This window comes from Stegostoma tigrinum, chromosome 10, assembly GCF_030684315.1.
Source record: "Stegostoma tigrinum isolate sSteTig4 chromosome 10, sSteTig4.hap1, whole genome shotgun sequence".
Taxonomy (NCBI): Eukaryota; Metazoa; Chordata; class Chondrichthyes; order Orectolobiformes; family Stegostomatidae; genus Stegostoma; species Stegostoma tigrinum.
Window position 1 is genome coordinate 33,871,098 of NC_081363.1, and position 15,423 is coordinate 33,886,520.

A 15,423-nucleotide genomic window follows, 5' to 3' on the forward strand; every position below is an offset into this window, starting at 1 on the left:
AGTTAACCTTCAAGGCATAGAATATAGGCACACCTTTAATAATGAGAACTTCACCTTTGGTTGCTTCAAAGAGATTCCTACTATATTTTGTGAACAATCATGCTGGACTTTTGAATACTCAAATCAGACAAACTTTATAATAAGTAAAAACTGGAAGTAAAAACAGAAAATTCTGGAAAAACTTATTGGTCATGAAGAATCTGTGAAGGGCTGAAATGTCACCAACTTTAAGTGTTAACTCTATTTCTGTCTCCAGAGATGCTGCCAATCTGCTGAGAAATTCCAGCAATTTCTATTCCTACTTTAAATTATTCAGTTTCCATGGTATTTTGTTTTCTGCAGACTAATGGCTCATTTATAAGTAAATCAAAATAAATTAAAAAAAAACTCATGACACAAATACATTCAATTTTTCAGGACTGTTTTATTTAAGAAAGACTTTTCGATATTTAGCAGTCATTGTCTGCAATCATTTTCATGAACAGTGATTAATTGGCAAATGTCTTCAGGTGCCATATTTTGATTCATTAGCATTAGAATTAAAATGAGCTTTATTGTCACATATTCAAATTAGAGAAAGTTTATAAGTCCCCACTTACAGCGCCATCTTAGATCAAAGGTACCTAGGTACAACTTCTTAAGTACAAAATTTTTGAGGGGAAAGTAATTGGAAATATAAAGTTCAGAATAACAATCCTTCCAACCCAGCAGCCCCTGGTATGTAGCTTCCAGACCAAGCTTCATATCAAGGTTGCATGTCCAGGTTGAGGCCACACCGGGCCGAGGGACTGCCACACCAGGCCAAGAGACCACCACACCGGGCCGAGGGACTGCCACACCAGACCAAGAGACCACCATGCCAGGCTGAGGGACCGCCACACCAGGCCATGAGACCACCACGCCGGGCTGAGTGACCGCCCCACCAGGCCAAGAGACCACCACGCCGGGCTGAGGGACTGCCACACCAGGCCAAGACAACACCACGCCAGGCTGAGATACTGCCATGTCGAGCTGAGGGAATGTCACGCCAGGCCAAGAGACTGACATGCTGAGCCGAAACACTGGCACACCAGGCCAAGACACCAAAGCTCCAGGCTGAGACACCGCCACACGGGGCCGAGAGACTGCCACGATGGGCCGAGGGAATGTAACGCCGGGCTGAAACACTGCCATGCCGGGCCAAGGGACTGCCACACCAGGCCAAGAGGCCACAACGCTGGGCCGAGAGATTGCCATGCGGGGCCGGGAGACCCGCCACGCTGGGCTGACACACAGCCACGCAAGGCCAAGACACCACCACGCCCGGCTGATACACTGCCAAACCGGGCAGAGACACTGCCACGCTGGGCCGAGCCACCACCATGCCGGGCCGAGACACTGCCATGCCAGGCCGCTGAAAGGCTGCCACGCTGAGACTGTGCTGAGGCTGAGAGCCTGAGTCTGCACTGAGGCTGGGAGTTCAGGACATCATCAAGAAGGAATAGGGCAAAATAAGCCATGAAAGAGAAGTAAAAAAGAGAAAAAATAAGTAATGAAATGGATGGTGTAGATGAGCTGTCACTTGAGATTCCTGCTACAATTATGGAATAGAATGTTTTTTGATGAAATTATTGAGCAGGCCATGTACAGAGATTGCTCCTGTTCCCTGCAGTTTTCTTGGATTTGTTGTGTGTTAAAAATCATGTTCATCATGCCTCTTGATGGGTGAAAAACATATTGAGATTCTTCAGCCACTGGATTGAGGTGGTTGAGGAGAGTTCTTGAAATGATCTTTCCCAGAATAAATATTCAGAAAATATCTCCATAATTTCTCGCCAGGCCTGTCTCCTCTCTTGAAGGTGATCATTTTCTGTTTGGGGTCCCTGCAGCCCTCCGGACTCAATGTTGAGTTCAATCATTCTACGACCTTTTGTACACCTCAACAGACCCCCACCTCAGCCTTCGCTGCTCCCAAGGAAACAATCCCAATCTATATTAGCTCCCGTCATAGATGAAATGCTCTCGCCCAAGGAATATCCTGGTGATTCTCTTCTGCCCCATCTCCAGTGTAATCTCCTCCTTCCTCTAATATGGCAACCAGAAGTATAGCGCAACATCTGTGGGAATTTTAATGGTAGCATTTCTTCAACACACCTATTAAGCTTTAAGAAACACTGTTTATGATTTCTACCATGGTGAGATGTTATTGGTGCTTGGCAAAGTTGAGAGTATGTGCCACACGTGTGGTGTCATTGGTGACTTTGGGTTTACTGTGCATCATTTATGGTGCTCAAAGAAGGAATGAATTGGAAAAGAGAGAATTAATCTCAATACAAAAATTCAATGATGATGTTGTCACCACTCATAACAAAGGTATATTGTTCCTTATAATAACACTGCTGCATCTAATTGTTCAGGAATGATAAGTTATATATAATTTGTACACGCATGAAGGCTCAATTGGCAGCTGCGCTGCACAATGTGGTACTCAAGCCTAAAAGGTCACAAGTTTCATCCTTAGCCCATGCAGAGCTGGCGGAGGTCAATCGGACTGCTAGCAGAAGCACTTTATTTGGTTGCAGTACTCCAACCCCCTAAACAGGTGCTCTCAATCTTAATTGAATGACTGACTTTGGAAAAGTACATGTGTGGAGGCTGCGTCAGAATTGGCTCTGATGCCCACCTTAATCAGGCTCACATATGGGAAACAGCTACTTTGGTAAAGATTTGTGTCGTGATTATAACAAGGTCAGCCAGGTGGACCTCATGGAATATGAGTTCCCTAGCTCTGGGACCATTAATCTGGTCCAATCAGGGAGCCCTGACTGACAGATATCAACAGGAATGTCAGATACCCTGTTCAATCAGACAGCTGGCCCTGAGGGAGCTGGATCAGTGCCAAGAAATCTCCACATGTATATAAAGGGTTACTTGGTGATCGGATACCAGCCTCTTTGGACTTATTTCAGTTTAGAAAGGCATCTGGTACCATACCACCCAGCCAGGGCCCTCAAGTTAAGAGGGAAGGTAAGTTTGAGGAAGAAAATATGGAAGCTGGTAGTTCCTGACAACAGCTCTGCCCCAATTCCTACTGAGATTATCTGCTTGAGCCAGGAATTGTTGGCCTTGTTTCTAATTAGGCATAGTTTTATTATCTAATCTGTAAATAGCTATATTATTTATGACAATGTATGCTTAACATCACTGCACTTGTCAATCAGCAAACAGAACCAAATGCTCATAAATTCACAAAAGACTATCTAGGGAATTCCTAATTTGCCCTTTCTTTTATTATAGAAAGCGTTAAATGTACAGCACTTGTTCCAAGATGCTTGTAAATGATTATATTTCTGGTTATAAAGCCACCCATGTCCATTTGCAAACACATCATTTACAACAGGCAATTTTCTTCAAATGCAATCTCTGATATTCATTAGCTCTGAATGCTTGCACAACGAATAACATGTGGTTAATGGGCATCAGAGAGGCACCAGCCTTTTCTTATTAAACATTCTACATGATCCCTTGCAGTGTTCAATGACTAAAGTGGTTTTAAAGAGTGATTCATAAGACTGAATTAGGTCAGCTTTGACTTATTATTCAAAACTAAAGGTCAGGCAAGTGGGAATTGAAACTCTTTCAATCAGTCCGTTTTTCTTCCTATCATGGCAGCAAACATATGAGTTTAACTGTAAAACACTGTTATTTTCCCTCCTACTATCTTAATTGCTACACAGTTGCATTTTTGACAAATGGATTTCACAAATTATATCTATCTTTTCACCAATACACTAGATATGATGGGATTTGCAGTGGAATACTGATGTAACAGATATTTCTTTAGTTTATATGAAAATCTCCATTACAAAACTTTGCTTTGGACATGAAATAATGTTCCATTATGATACAGAAAGTTCAGAATAAATATTTGTCAATTTCAAACAACACGGTTTCAGTGTTAGCTACAAACAGCATTAGGGAAATAAACAGTGTGACACACTAATTGTCTTCAGCAGTACGCACGCAGTAAGGATTCCCTTTCCCTGATTTTATATTATAAATAGGAGAAACTTTGTTGAGATTTCCTTTTCTTACACAGATTAAGATGCAAGGTTACCCTGATGCCACTAACCCCGAAGCGATAGACTTTCCAATCCCACCACTCTCTGAATGCTGTTTTTACAACCCTGCAGCCTGCTCACAGCTTCTGAGCAATCCCTCTGTAAACTGATCTGTTGCCACCCTTTGCACACACCATCATAAACATCAAGATTGCATCACCCCTGCCCCCCGCCCCCCATCACAGATTTACACAGTCTTAGAGTCTTCACTGGCTGACTTCCTGGCCAACTGGAAGGTTTGGCTTCTAGTCAGTGATCCGATTGGTGTGAGTTAAGTGAAAGTTCTGCAGAATGTGAGGAAAGCTTGCTTTCCAGGTTCCCCATGGCCCATCTGCTCCAGGCAGGTGCGATGGTTCAGTCCTGTCAATTTGCAGCGTTCATTCATTGCAGCAAAACACCCATCAGGTGGGAAACCGGATGAAGTAGCCAAGCACTGGGACACAGAGTGGAGGGAACACTTCAGGTCATGTGAGTTTGGTAAAAGCAGTGCAGTGAGTTGGACAGAGGAAAAAAAAAGGCAAGGGAAGGTAAAAAGACAGTAAATCAGAATTAGGAAAGTGTGAATGCATCTGACCAAAGGCTTGTACAAAAGAGTAATTAGCTATGAAGAGTGGCTGCATAAGCCAAGATTGTTTTTCTTGGTACAGAGAAGGTTGGGTTTGGGGGTTGTGGGGGGGAGGGGATGATCTGACTGAGGTGTACAAGATTGTGAGGGGCATGGACAGGTTGGATAGAAATCAGCTATTCCCCTTGGGTGAAGGATCAATAATAAAGGATCATAATGTTAGGGAGAAAAGCAAGACATTTAGAGGGGATTTGAAGTGAAATATTTTCACCCAGAAAGTGGTGGGGATGTGGAATGCACTGCCTGGGCAGCTAGTCGAAACCGGAAATCTCACAACCTTTAAAAAATACTTTCATGAGTACCTGAAGAGTCGAATCTTTCAAAGTTGTAGGCCTAATGCTGGAAGATGGGTCCACTGTGGGTTTAGTGGAGTTTTGGTTGTGCCGACTTGATGTGTTAAAGGGCCTCTTCTGTACTGTCTGATTTTATGATTTGATGAGCAGTTTTGAGGTGGACATTGAAAGTAGGTATGACAAAGAATTCAGGTCTGTAATGTTTCTAGTACTGATTCTAAACAGTGGGCTTGAGGGGTTATAGTAGACCATATGCAAAATAGAACTCCAACTCCAACCCAACTCTAATACTGTAAAACTGAAATGAAAATGGCAAATAGCAGCTTTATGGTGGCCCAAGGAAGCACCTGCCATATCAAACATAAAAAAGAAATAGAAAAATTAAACTGTCAATTAAGCCAGTGCATGTTATTATAATTGTGCATAGAGTTCTCGTGAAAATGTTTGTAAATTCCTCTCTCGCGCTGCTCATAGCTGCCAAGAGAAATATTGCTTCCCTTGTTTGAAATGTTGTTTATGGATTCTCATTGTTCTTATGCTAATTTGAATCTGAACACACAATTTACTTCTCACTTGTCTGGATCTGCTGGACTAATGACAAGTTATTCTATTTCTTTTCAATACTTTCTTGAACCAATGAAATATAGTGCGAATGGTTTACAATTGCCTTCCAATTTTTTTTGTCAGCATAATTAAGGTTCATTACACTATATTAATTCTGTTGTTTTCTTCTTATGCTTTATGTTACCATGTCAACAAAACAAGTCTTAATTCTGCTGCTAAAATAACCATGAGGTTCATGGCATTTATGTAAATTGGTGCAAATGCCACAGCATCTTTAGGCATGCACAAATGCACAGTTAAAGTTGTAGATTCAAAAGTCACTGTCCAAGACGCAAAACCCCTCAATTAAGGCTGGATTTCACCGGTTCATTATTTAAGACCATGAGGCTGCTATGTTAGTATGGTCGGTTAGGGCTAAACTGACAACAGAAAGTAAAATCTTACACATTCAAGTATATGTAATGAGCATTAATTGATGTCAGACCACATAAAATTCAGTCATACAGTTGTAACCTGATTTTGATGTTGAAAATTCACTGACTTAAATTTACATTTCCTCCTCAATTTCTGAACTGCTTATTTCCCAATCCTTTAAGATAATTCATTAAGAAGCTATACTGTTACTTGCACTGTTCACGGATGCCCCCGACACACTGTTAGATTCCCAGTTTGTGCTGTTTGCAAATGGTAATGCAAAACATTTCCAAAATTTAAAGACGAGAGCAAGTCTAACATATCGCATGGATCCTGTGACGGGAAATTGTAGCTATTCCTATTTTTCCCTACTGAAAATTGGATCCTGAATTTTTAAAGGTCAGTTTACAACTAAATGTAAAATGCACTGAATTTTTGAAATTATCCCTGTTTTTGTTTTATAACTTGTAGACCATGCAAAAACAAAAGGCATTTGTTCTTTAAAAAAGTGTCAACCTATAAAGGTAACAAAGTGTGGAGCTGGATGAACGCAGCAGGCCAAACAACATCTTCGGAGCACAAAAGCTGATGTTTCAGGCCTAGACATCTCCCCATGTATTTCAGAACCCTGTCCCCATCCCCCTCTCTGATGAAGGGCCCAGGCCTGAAACGTCAGCTTTCGTGCTCCTGAGATGCTGCTTGGCCTGCTGTGTTCATCCAGCCTCACATTTTATTATCTTGGATTCTCCAGCATCTGCAGTTCCCATTATCTCTCTCTCAACCTATAAAGGATTGGGTTTTACTCCAATGAAGTTCACTGCGTCTGTTAGAAACAGCATGGTACTCTGTAGGAGCTCTGGGTTCATTTAGTTCAAGGTGTAACTACATTAATCCATTTTATCCAAGCAATTATTTTTGCCCACGTTATGTATCCATTGTTAATGGTTAAGTTTTAGACCAATTGCATATCCCAGCTCGGAGCTGCTGTTGTATCAACCAAATAAAAGATCATGAGGTAAAATAGTGGCAGTGAAAGGAAATAGGATTATGTTACACGGAATTCTTTCAGAATTGTGAACTTACTTGTGCTTAGTGAGGGACCTTTTGATAAATGTAAATTGCTACTTTACCTTGCTTGGAGCCACTTCGGTCAGCGCTGGGTCCAGTATTTGGAGTGTATTTTGGGTTCCGGGTTGAAGCACTTTGTCTCGTCCAGTCAAAATTATCAAGCCGATCTTGTGTGAACCCACAGATCTTCTCATTTTCAAATGCACAGTTGAATTCTCCTGTTAATAAATACATGCAACTTCTAATCATTTTATTATAGCTGTGTTTATCATTACATATTTTGAATACATGATGGTCCAGCAACAGCTTAAAAATACTAGTAATTAGATGATAGAGGTATGATATAATCATGTTTGTTATGATCCTGTTATAGCTGGAGAAGTCAGATCCAGATTAAACCTAGATTGGTAGATCTTATTTCGTTCTATTTTGGTTTTAATAAAGTAGTCTCTTGCTGAAACATATGGACATAATGCTGCAGATGCTGGCTTGACAATAAATAAGAAGTTTGTTAACAGAATAAACACAAATAAAATAGGATAAACCAAGCCTACTTATATCATGCATTAAAGGATTTTTAACCAAGCAGGGAAAGTAAATTCCCATTATTTCCAAAACTCTCTCACAAATTGCAAAGAAAAATGACAGTTTTTGCATAGTACGCAAACATGACTGATGCATCAACCAAACAAGAATCTCTGTCTCTGACAGCCTAACAAGTGTCAGTCACTTGTGAGTTTAACGTATAAATTGGAACTGAATTGCTCACGTGGTGCAGTGATAGTGTTCCTCCCCATGAACCAGGAGTCCAGGATCAAATCCTACCTGGGTACTACTATCTCTGAACAGCTTGATTAGGGGAAAAAAAGGTATAAATCGGAATTGCAGCAGTGGTGTCTCTACTCCTGTACCAGGAGGCTTAAGTTCAAATCCCACCTGCCCTGAGGAGGTGTGTAACAGCATCTCTGAACAGGTTGTTTCGGAAAGAAATATAAGGTGGAACTGCAATTAACTTCTTCCTGAAATCGCTACATTTTGTGACCAATGATATCATAAATTCAAAGGAATCAGACATTTTGACATACAAGATTCCATTTGTTAACTAAATTCAATGTGGATGAGTACAAAAAGTTGACAAAACAGCATTGGCCACATTAATTTTCCCTACCATTTGATTGTACAACTTCATTTGCCACGCTCTCCAAAAGGCAAAATAACTAACCCGAGAGGCAAAAGAAAAGAAAAGCATCTGAAAAGAATCTGTAAAAAAGAATTCAGAAAAATTCCTCCGTATCTGAATAAGATCCCCATGGAAACGGCAAACGGTCCATATTTATCTATGACTCATCATTAGACATAGTGCAATCACAGAATTTACTCTCATTGTCACTGTCAAGCTGTGCTAATATCTTTGAGAACATAAGGCTATAAAGAACCAGTTATTGATCAAGCTTGGTTAATAATGAGACAATTAGTTGTAAACTTCCAAATATTCATATTGTTGTCATTTTTACCATGTAAAATATTCAGCTCAGTGGCACTGCATCACACCCTTCATCAGAGTCTCAACACATTGACTTCACAGGCTTCACATTAACAAATCAACTCCAACGCATCATCAAAACACTCTGCTGGATCCATCAAGCAAAATGTACAACTTGTCAACCCATTCAGGCCATTTATCTTTCAGTCACAGTTCATATACTTGGTGACTCTGTGGTCTCCTCCCATGTGTAGTCTTATGCACCAAATAGGACAGATTCACCATAATAATAAAGTGTGAGTGATAATCGGAACTGCAGATGCTGGAGAATCCAAGATAATAAAATGTGAGGCTGGATGAACACAGCAGGCCCAGCAGCATCTCAGGAGCATAAAAGCTGACGTTTCGGGCCTAGACCCTTCATCAGAGAGGGTCTAGGCCCGAAACGTCAGCTTTTATACTCCTAAGATGCTGCTGGGCCTGCTGTGTTCATCCAGCCTCACATTTTATTATAATAAAGTGTGAAGCTGGATGAACACAGCAGGCCAAGCAGCATCTCCGGAGCCTTCTCTGATGAAGGGTCTAGGCCTGAAATGTCAGCTTTTGTGCTCCTGAGATGCTGCTTGGCCTGCTGTGTTCATCCAGCTTCACACTTTATTATCTTGGATTCTCCAGCATCTGCAGTTCCCATTATCTCAGGACAGATTCACCATACTGCCAGAAAGTTTGTTATCTCTAAACAGGGCCAGCCTTAATGAATCCGGCAATATTGTTTTGGGGATTTCCATTAGCTGTCAGAATTTTCCATGTATCATGAACCAATGGCAATAGTATGCATGTCAGACAGTATAAAAACAGTTTTCATAATGAGCAGGCATTAACATAATTTCAGAGGTGGAAGATCTTGGTTTGGTAAATTTGCTGCATCTCGTTGAGGATGTGAAAACAGTTAGTTTAGATGACCTTGGTGAATTCTTGGATGTGTTACTGGCAATGGAAAATCCATGGGCTTAGAGCTGGTGCTATTACCATAATTTTACATTAAAAAAAACATAGAATACAGGAGCAGGCTGTTCAGCCCCTCAATCCTGCTCCGCCATTTAATATGATCCTGGCTGAACATCCAAGTCAGGTCCCTGTTTCTGCTTTCTTCCCATATATATTCTCAACATCATATCTCATCCTTGCAAGATACTAGCCCGTCCTGCTCTCTGTACTTCCTACTCACTCACTGAGAACGCTGTACAACCTCTCCTGGTCCTGCATCAGCACTAACTTTTTTTAATTAATTCACTAGGTAGCAGTTATTGCTCATCACTAATTGTCCAGGGGGATGTTAAGGGTCAATCACATTGCTGTGGGCCTGGAGTCACATAGTAATGGTAGATTTCCTTGCCAGAAGGAAATTATTGAGCCAGATGGGTATTTCCAACAATCAACAATTAATTCATGGCCATCGTTATATTCTTAATTCAAGATATTTATTAAACTCAAAATTCACCACCTGCTGTGGCAGGATTCAAACCCAGGTCCCTAGAACATTATCCACTAATGCCACTAGGCCGTTGCTTCCCATCTTCTCTTCCATCCATTGTCATCATACTCAGTGCCTCCTTGTGTTTCATTAGAAACTATCTAGTGCACCTTCATGACAGATGCCTCCACACTATCCCAACTACCAGCCCTGTAATCTTCACACTGGTTGCACTTTACCTGTAAGGTTGGCTAAGGCACAATCCCCAGACTACACAGGCATGGATCCTTTCACTCTGTTCGGACTGAGCACCTAACGTACCATGGGCAGCAATCTGAGCTGAAAAAGGCAACCTGTTAATTAAGAGCTTCCACCTCACTGAGTATTGAAGCAATCTTACAATCTGCTCTGAAAACTGTACTCACACTTTAGCAGTCCTGCCAATCCACAAGGTTCTAAAACAATCATCTACATTCCAAATGAGACAACCCATAATACTAAAGACATTAACCTTCCCACCTCACAATAATGGCAGATCTTTTATTTTACAGGTTCCTATATTCAGATCCACATCTTAGTTAAACACTAATCAGCTCTTCTTTTGACCATACCCTTGATGGAAATTAAAATTATAGGGGCAGACGAAGGGTTAAATCTTACAGTGATCAGCAGGATGATGTACTGATTTATGGAGTGTTACAATAATCAATAGAATGCTGTACCTTAACAGAATGAAGTGAATGAAGCTTGAGCATAGGTTAAGGAAGTGTAAAACAAAGGTAGGACATCTAGGTTAGCTATTAACGGCAGCTTAATTAGGTTAATTAAAGCATGTAACATAGAAGTAAGGACTAGCATGATGTAATGGGCTCAACCCGAGGCAAAGGACCATTGTGGAAAATGTAGTAATAAATAAGAAACTTGGGTACAGGCACAAGATGGCTTCTCAGTGCATATTAGCAACAAAATGGCTTCTAGGCTGCGAACTTTATTAATTCTGCTAGAGCTACATAAATCACTAACCCTCAGACTGCTGCAAAGGAAGACAGTAGACAATGCGCCTTTCGGAATACAGCAGTAACCTGATAAGATAGAGGAGCACTAACCGCTCTGACTGACCTTCAAGTGCAGGTGCAATGGCTCTCTGTCGTGAGATAGAAATGATCTAAGAGTAGTGACATAAGTTGTTTACCAATTAATACCATTGGGCATGCTGATAATTTGAAGAAAATAGGTTAGCAAAAAGGTATAAAAAATGACGAGCCCAAGGATCGGGGGCAATCGGGAAGCCATTTTCTGATTGTTACAGCTTCTGTTTGCAAATAAAAGTTTAACTTCCTGAAGAATTCTCCACGTCTGCTGGTAGTTTCTCCACTACACCCTGAATACGAAGATACATTGGAATCAGTACTTTAGTTTTTGAGATTACTGTTTATGAATAGACAAACACATGGGTAAAACCATTACCTCCCCCAACTTCAGGAGTAGAGGTAATGTGTTATGTAAATACATCCTTAATTTGTGCATGTCACACTTTAAATCAACATCTTTTATTTTTAAGGTTATATCCTCTTTAATTTCAAATGAAGTTTGTACTATAATGTGCATTAAGAATAATGTTGACTCTAAATTTGCGTGAGTTTATAATCCTTGCAAATTAGGTGATAATGAAGCTTCGCATACATTGTCCAATTTATTTGCAAGCTCAGTTCTGCTTATTTTTGACTTCTACACATCAGCACCGAGTCTGTCAAACTGGAAATGGGCAATCAAATCAAGTTTACTACATCGCCTTCTTGATCATCTTTTCAGGTAAATTGGCTTCCCATGCTAGTACAAAATAACACTAATTTTGCACACAGATCATTTTCATTCCCATGAAATCATTGGGATATAAAATGGTAAAAGTGGAAAGCTGTTCCAGGGCTGGGTTTTCAGAGCAGGTCAAGAATCCAAAACCCAGATAAATTTTGGTTCGTAACTCTGCAATGTGATTTTGATAAGTAAATGATCTAATTAGGTGCCCAATTAACGGTGCCATGTAAATTTGGGAGGTGGGAGGTATTTGTCTCGAACCAGCTGCAAAAGCAGGTGGCTGCCATGATGAGGCCTGCATTCATTGGCAGCTCCTTAGAAGAGGCCAGCAGTGTGGACACAGAGAAAAGTGACGATGAAGGTAAAATGCAGGTACTACACTTGACTTGGCACAAGCTGGTTGACGAAACAACCGAATTTTACAAATAAAACAAATTTTTAGATGTCCTATCAAGGGAATCTGACAGCTAGGAACCTGTGTGTATCAAACTGTTTGGCTTTGCGGACTTGCACTTTGAAAAGTCTATTGTCAATATTCGAATGGAGTCTGTCAGGCTGTTAACTGGACCTGAATGAGTTCCTGGCTCCCTGAGCCCACTGGCAGCAGCTCGAGAATTAGAGACTGTCCTTGAGGTGTCATGATTCAGAGACATACTCCAAGACTTTAAAATCCCACCCAGAGTAGGTCCTAGCCTTGAAGACATTTGAAACTCAGGTTTTAAGTACAGGAGCACCCAGGCATTTATGGGGACTCTCTCAGCCTGGAGAAACACTGGTACTCTAACCCAAGCCTAGTCTGCCATTTGGAGGCAACTTCAGACAGTGTTGTCCAATGCCCAGAGACTGACTGGACAATTCGAGTTGGTTTTCAACAATGGACTTCAATAGATCATCATCCGGGAGAATTGGCTAACTGCTACTTGCAGGTGAGTGACTCTGTTGACTCACCCCCACACAATCCTGCCTCCAGGATAATAACTGGGGAGGGGTGGGGAGATGAGGGGGGAGTTGAGACTGATACAGGAAAATGACAGGTCGGCTTGCAGAGAGGTGCTTTGCATTCACCCACCTCTATGCTGGCCCCATCGGGGCCCATACATTCAGTTTCCAACTGTACACTGGTTACACTCAGCTCGACCTCTCACCCATCCACTGCCTCTGTGCTGCTAAATTACTTCACTGGCATCCAGTCTTGGGGGCTCCAGTTTCCTGCAGTTCAACACATAAACTAACTGTATCTTTATCCTGACAGAATCTTTATATGTTTTCCGTTATTTCCTTTGCTCCTTGACTCCTTTATTTTATTGCAAAGAGGGTCTTCATCCATTTCCTTAATATGTCTTGTGGGCATTCCCATTAGCGTCGTCCCACTGCTAAAAATAACTCAATGCCAGGGGTTCGAAACCCATGATTAGTAAGCCATCTCCTGTCTCCATAAAACCAATCCAGCATTTGAAAAACAGGACAGTGATGGAATTACCCCACTTGCCTGGATGGCTACAGCTCCAACAACATAAGAAACTCAACACCATGCGGAACAAAGCAGCCCATTTTACTGGCACCTCATTTGACACCATGAACATTCATTTCCTTCACCACTAACTTACAGTGGCAGTGGTATGTATCATCTAAAATATACACAGCAGGTACTCACTGAGGCTCTTGGGTTGAACCTTCTAACCCTAAGAAGTCTATCACCTAGAAATACAGGGGCAGAAGATATATTGAAATGACACCACTTGCAAGTTCACCTTAAAACTATGTACCATCTTGATGCTGAATTATGGCTGGCATTGTGTTTTCACTATTGCTGCGGCAAAATCCCGGAACTTTCCTCCTGACAGCATTGTGTGTAAACCTACACTGCATGGACTGTAGATGTTCAAGAAAGTGGTCCGGAGCAATTAAGGATGAGCAATAAATGCTGGTAAAGCCTCATCCCATGAGTGGATTAGAAAAATCACACATGGATTGAAAAGTTCATTGCTATGATGTGAGACATTATTAATGTAGCTCTTTACTGATCTATTATTCACAGTTTATATTGGTCTGGCTAGTGTTAATAACTTGAAGACATTCTTCTCATGAGAATACTGCAACATGTTATCTTAAACTTGCATTAATAATGCTGTCATTGTACATAAAATAAAACTTTGTACTCATTCTGATAGGCGTAGAACTCTGCCAATATCCATTTAATTGATTTTTAATTTAATATGAAGGAATAAATTATTACTGCATTTATTTGTACACTGTGAACATTAGGTTTTGTCCACATTAAACTGTTAATGAATAATGTACGTTGTTATCACACCATGTCTTTAATGCATCAATGCCCAAAGAAATTAAGTGGGTATTTTTCAACAAATACCCACTGGAAATATGAAATAAAAAGAGAAAGTGAGCGTAAAACACAGCAATTCCAGCAATATTTGTGGAGAGGGAAGCATGAGTTAGTGTTTCAAGTCTGATATGACTTTTCTTTGGAAAAAGAACTATATCAGATTCAAAACATTAATTATGTTACTCTCTCCACACATGCTAACAGATCTACTGAGTTCCTTCAGCACTGTCTATGTTTTGGGGCATTTGTAAAATTCTGGAAGCACAAAACTGAAGTGTTCCAATGTTTAACTGGGATTTAATCAATTGTAACAATCAACAATTGAATGTCTCTTGTTCATAATTACTGATAATAGTATAAGAAAAATAGGAAGCGTAAGACCTCAGGCCCCTTGGCTCTGCTAATCATAGGAATCATGACTGAACTTCTCTCTCATCTATACTTTCTTACATTTCCACAGAGCTTTAGAGTGCTCTTGCATCCAAATTATTTATCAGTCTCTTGACTTGAAAATACTCAATTATTCTAACACTTTGGATCTCCAGGTAAGCATAAAGGTTCAGCAGGCAGTAAATAAGGCAAATGGTATATTGGCCTTCATTGTGAGAGTTTCGAGTACAGGAGCAGGGATATGTTGTTGCAGTTGTACAGGGCCTTGGTGAGACCACACCTGGAATATTGTGTGCAGTTTTGGTCTCATTTTCTGAGGAAGAATGCTCTTGCTCTCGAGGGAGTGAAGTGAGGTTTACCAGGCTGATCCCGGGGATGGCAGGTTTGACATATGAGGAAAGATTGACCAGGTTGGGAATATTTTTGTATTTTTAAGGTTAGGCACTTCACATTTTTGTTCACTGCATGTTTAGAGCTATCTCTTCAGATCTACTTATTCCACCCATGTCTCACAACGACACAAATACATGGAAGCAGCTTCATGTCAGTTTGCCAGCTACAAATTCAGAAGGTCAGGAGGAATGGGATACAGGGGAACTTAGCTGCTTGGATACAGAATTGGCTGGCCAACAGAAGACAGCGAGTGGTAGTAGAAGGAAAATATTCTGCCTGGAAGTCAGTGGTGAGTGGGGTTCCACAGGGCTCTGTCCTTGGGCCTCTACTGTTTGTAATTTTTATTAATGACTTGGACGAGGGAATTGAAGGATGGGTCAGCAAGTTTGCAGACGACACAAAGGTCGGAGGTGTCGTTGACAGTGTAGAGGGCTGTTGTAGGCTGCAGCGGGACATTGAC

The 15,423-nt window shown here is 40.9% G+C and overlaps 1 protein-coding gene across 2 annotated transcripts in view; it reads right to left on the reverse strand.

Moving 5' to 3' along the window:
• Window positions 1–15,423, reverse strand: part of mdga2a (MAM domain containing glycosylphosphatidylinositol anchor 2a) — an 871,663-nt gene that overhangs the window by 88,720 nt on the left and 767,520 nt on the right. For both annotated transcript variants that reach the window (XM_048538415.2, XM_048538414.2), the window contains one exon: window positions 7,127–7,282. In XM_048538415.2, coding sequence (XP_048394372.1) covers window positions 7,127–7,282 — 156 coding nt within the window. The remainder of the gene's footprint in view (window positions 1–7,126; window positions 7,283–15,423) is intronic.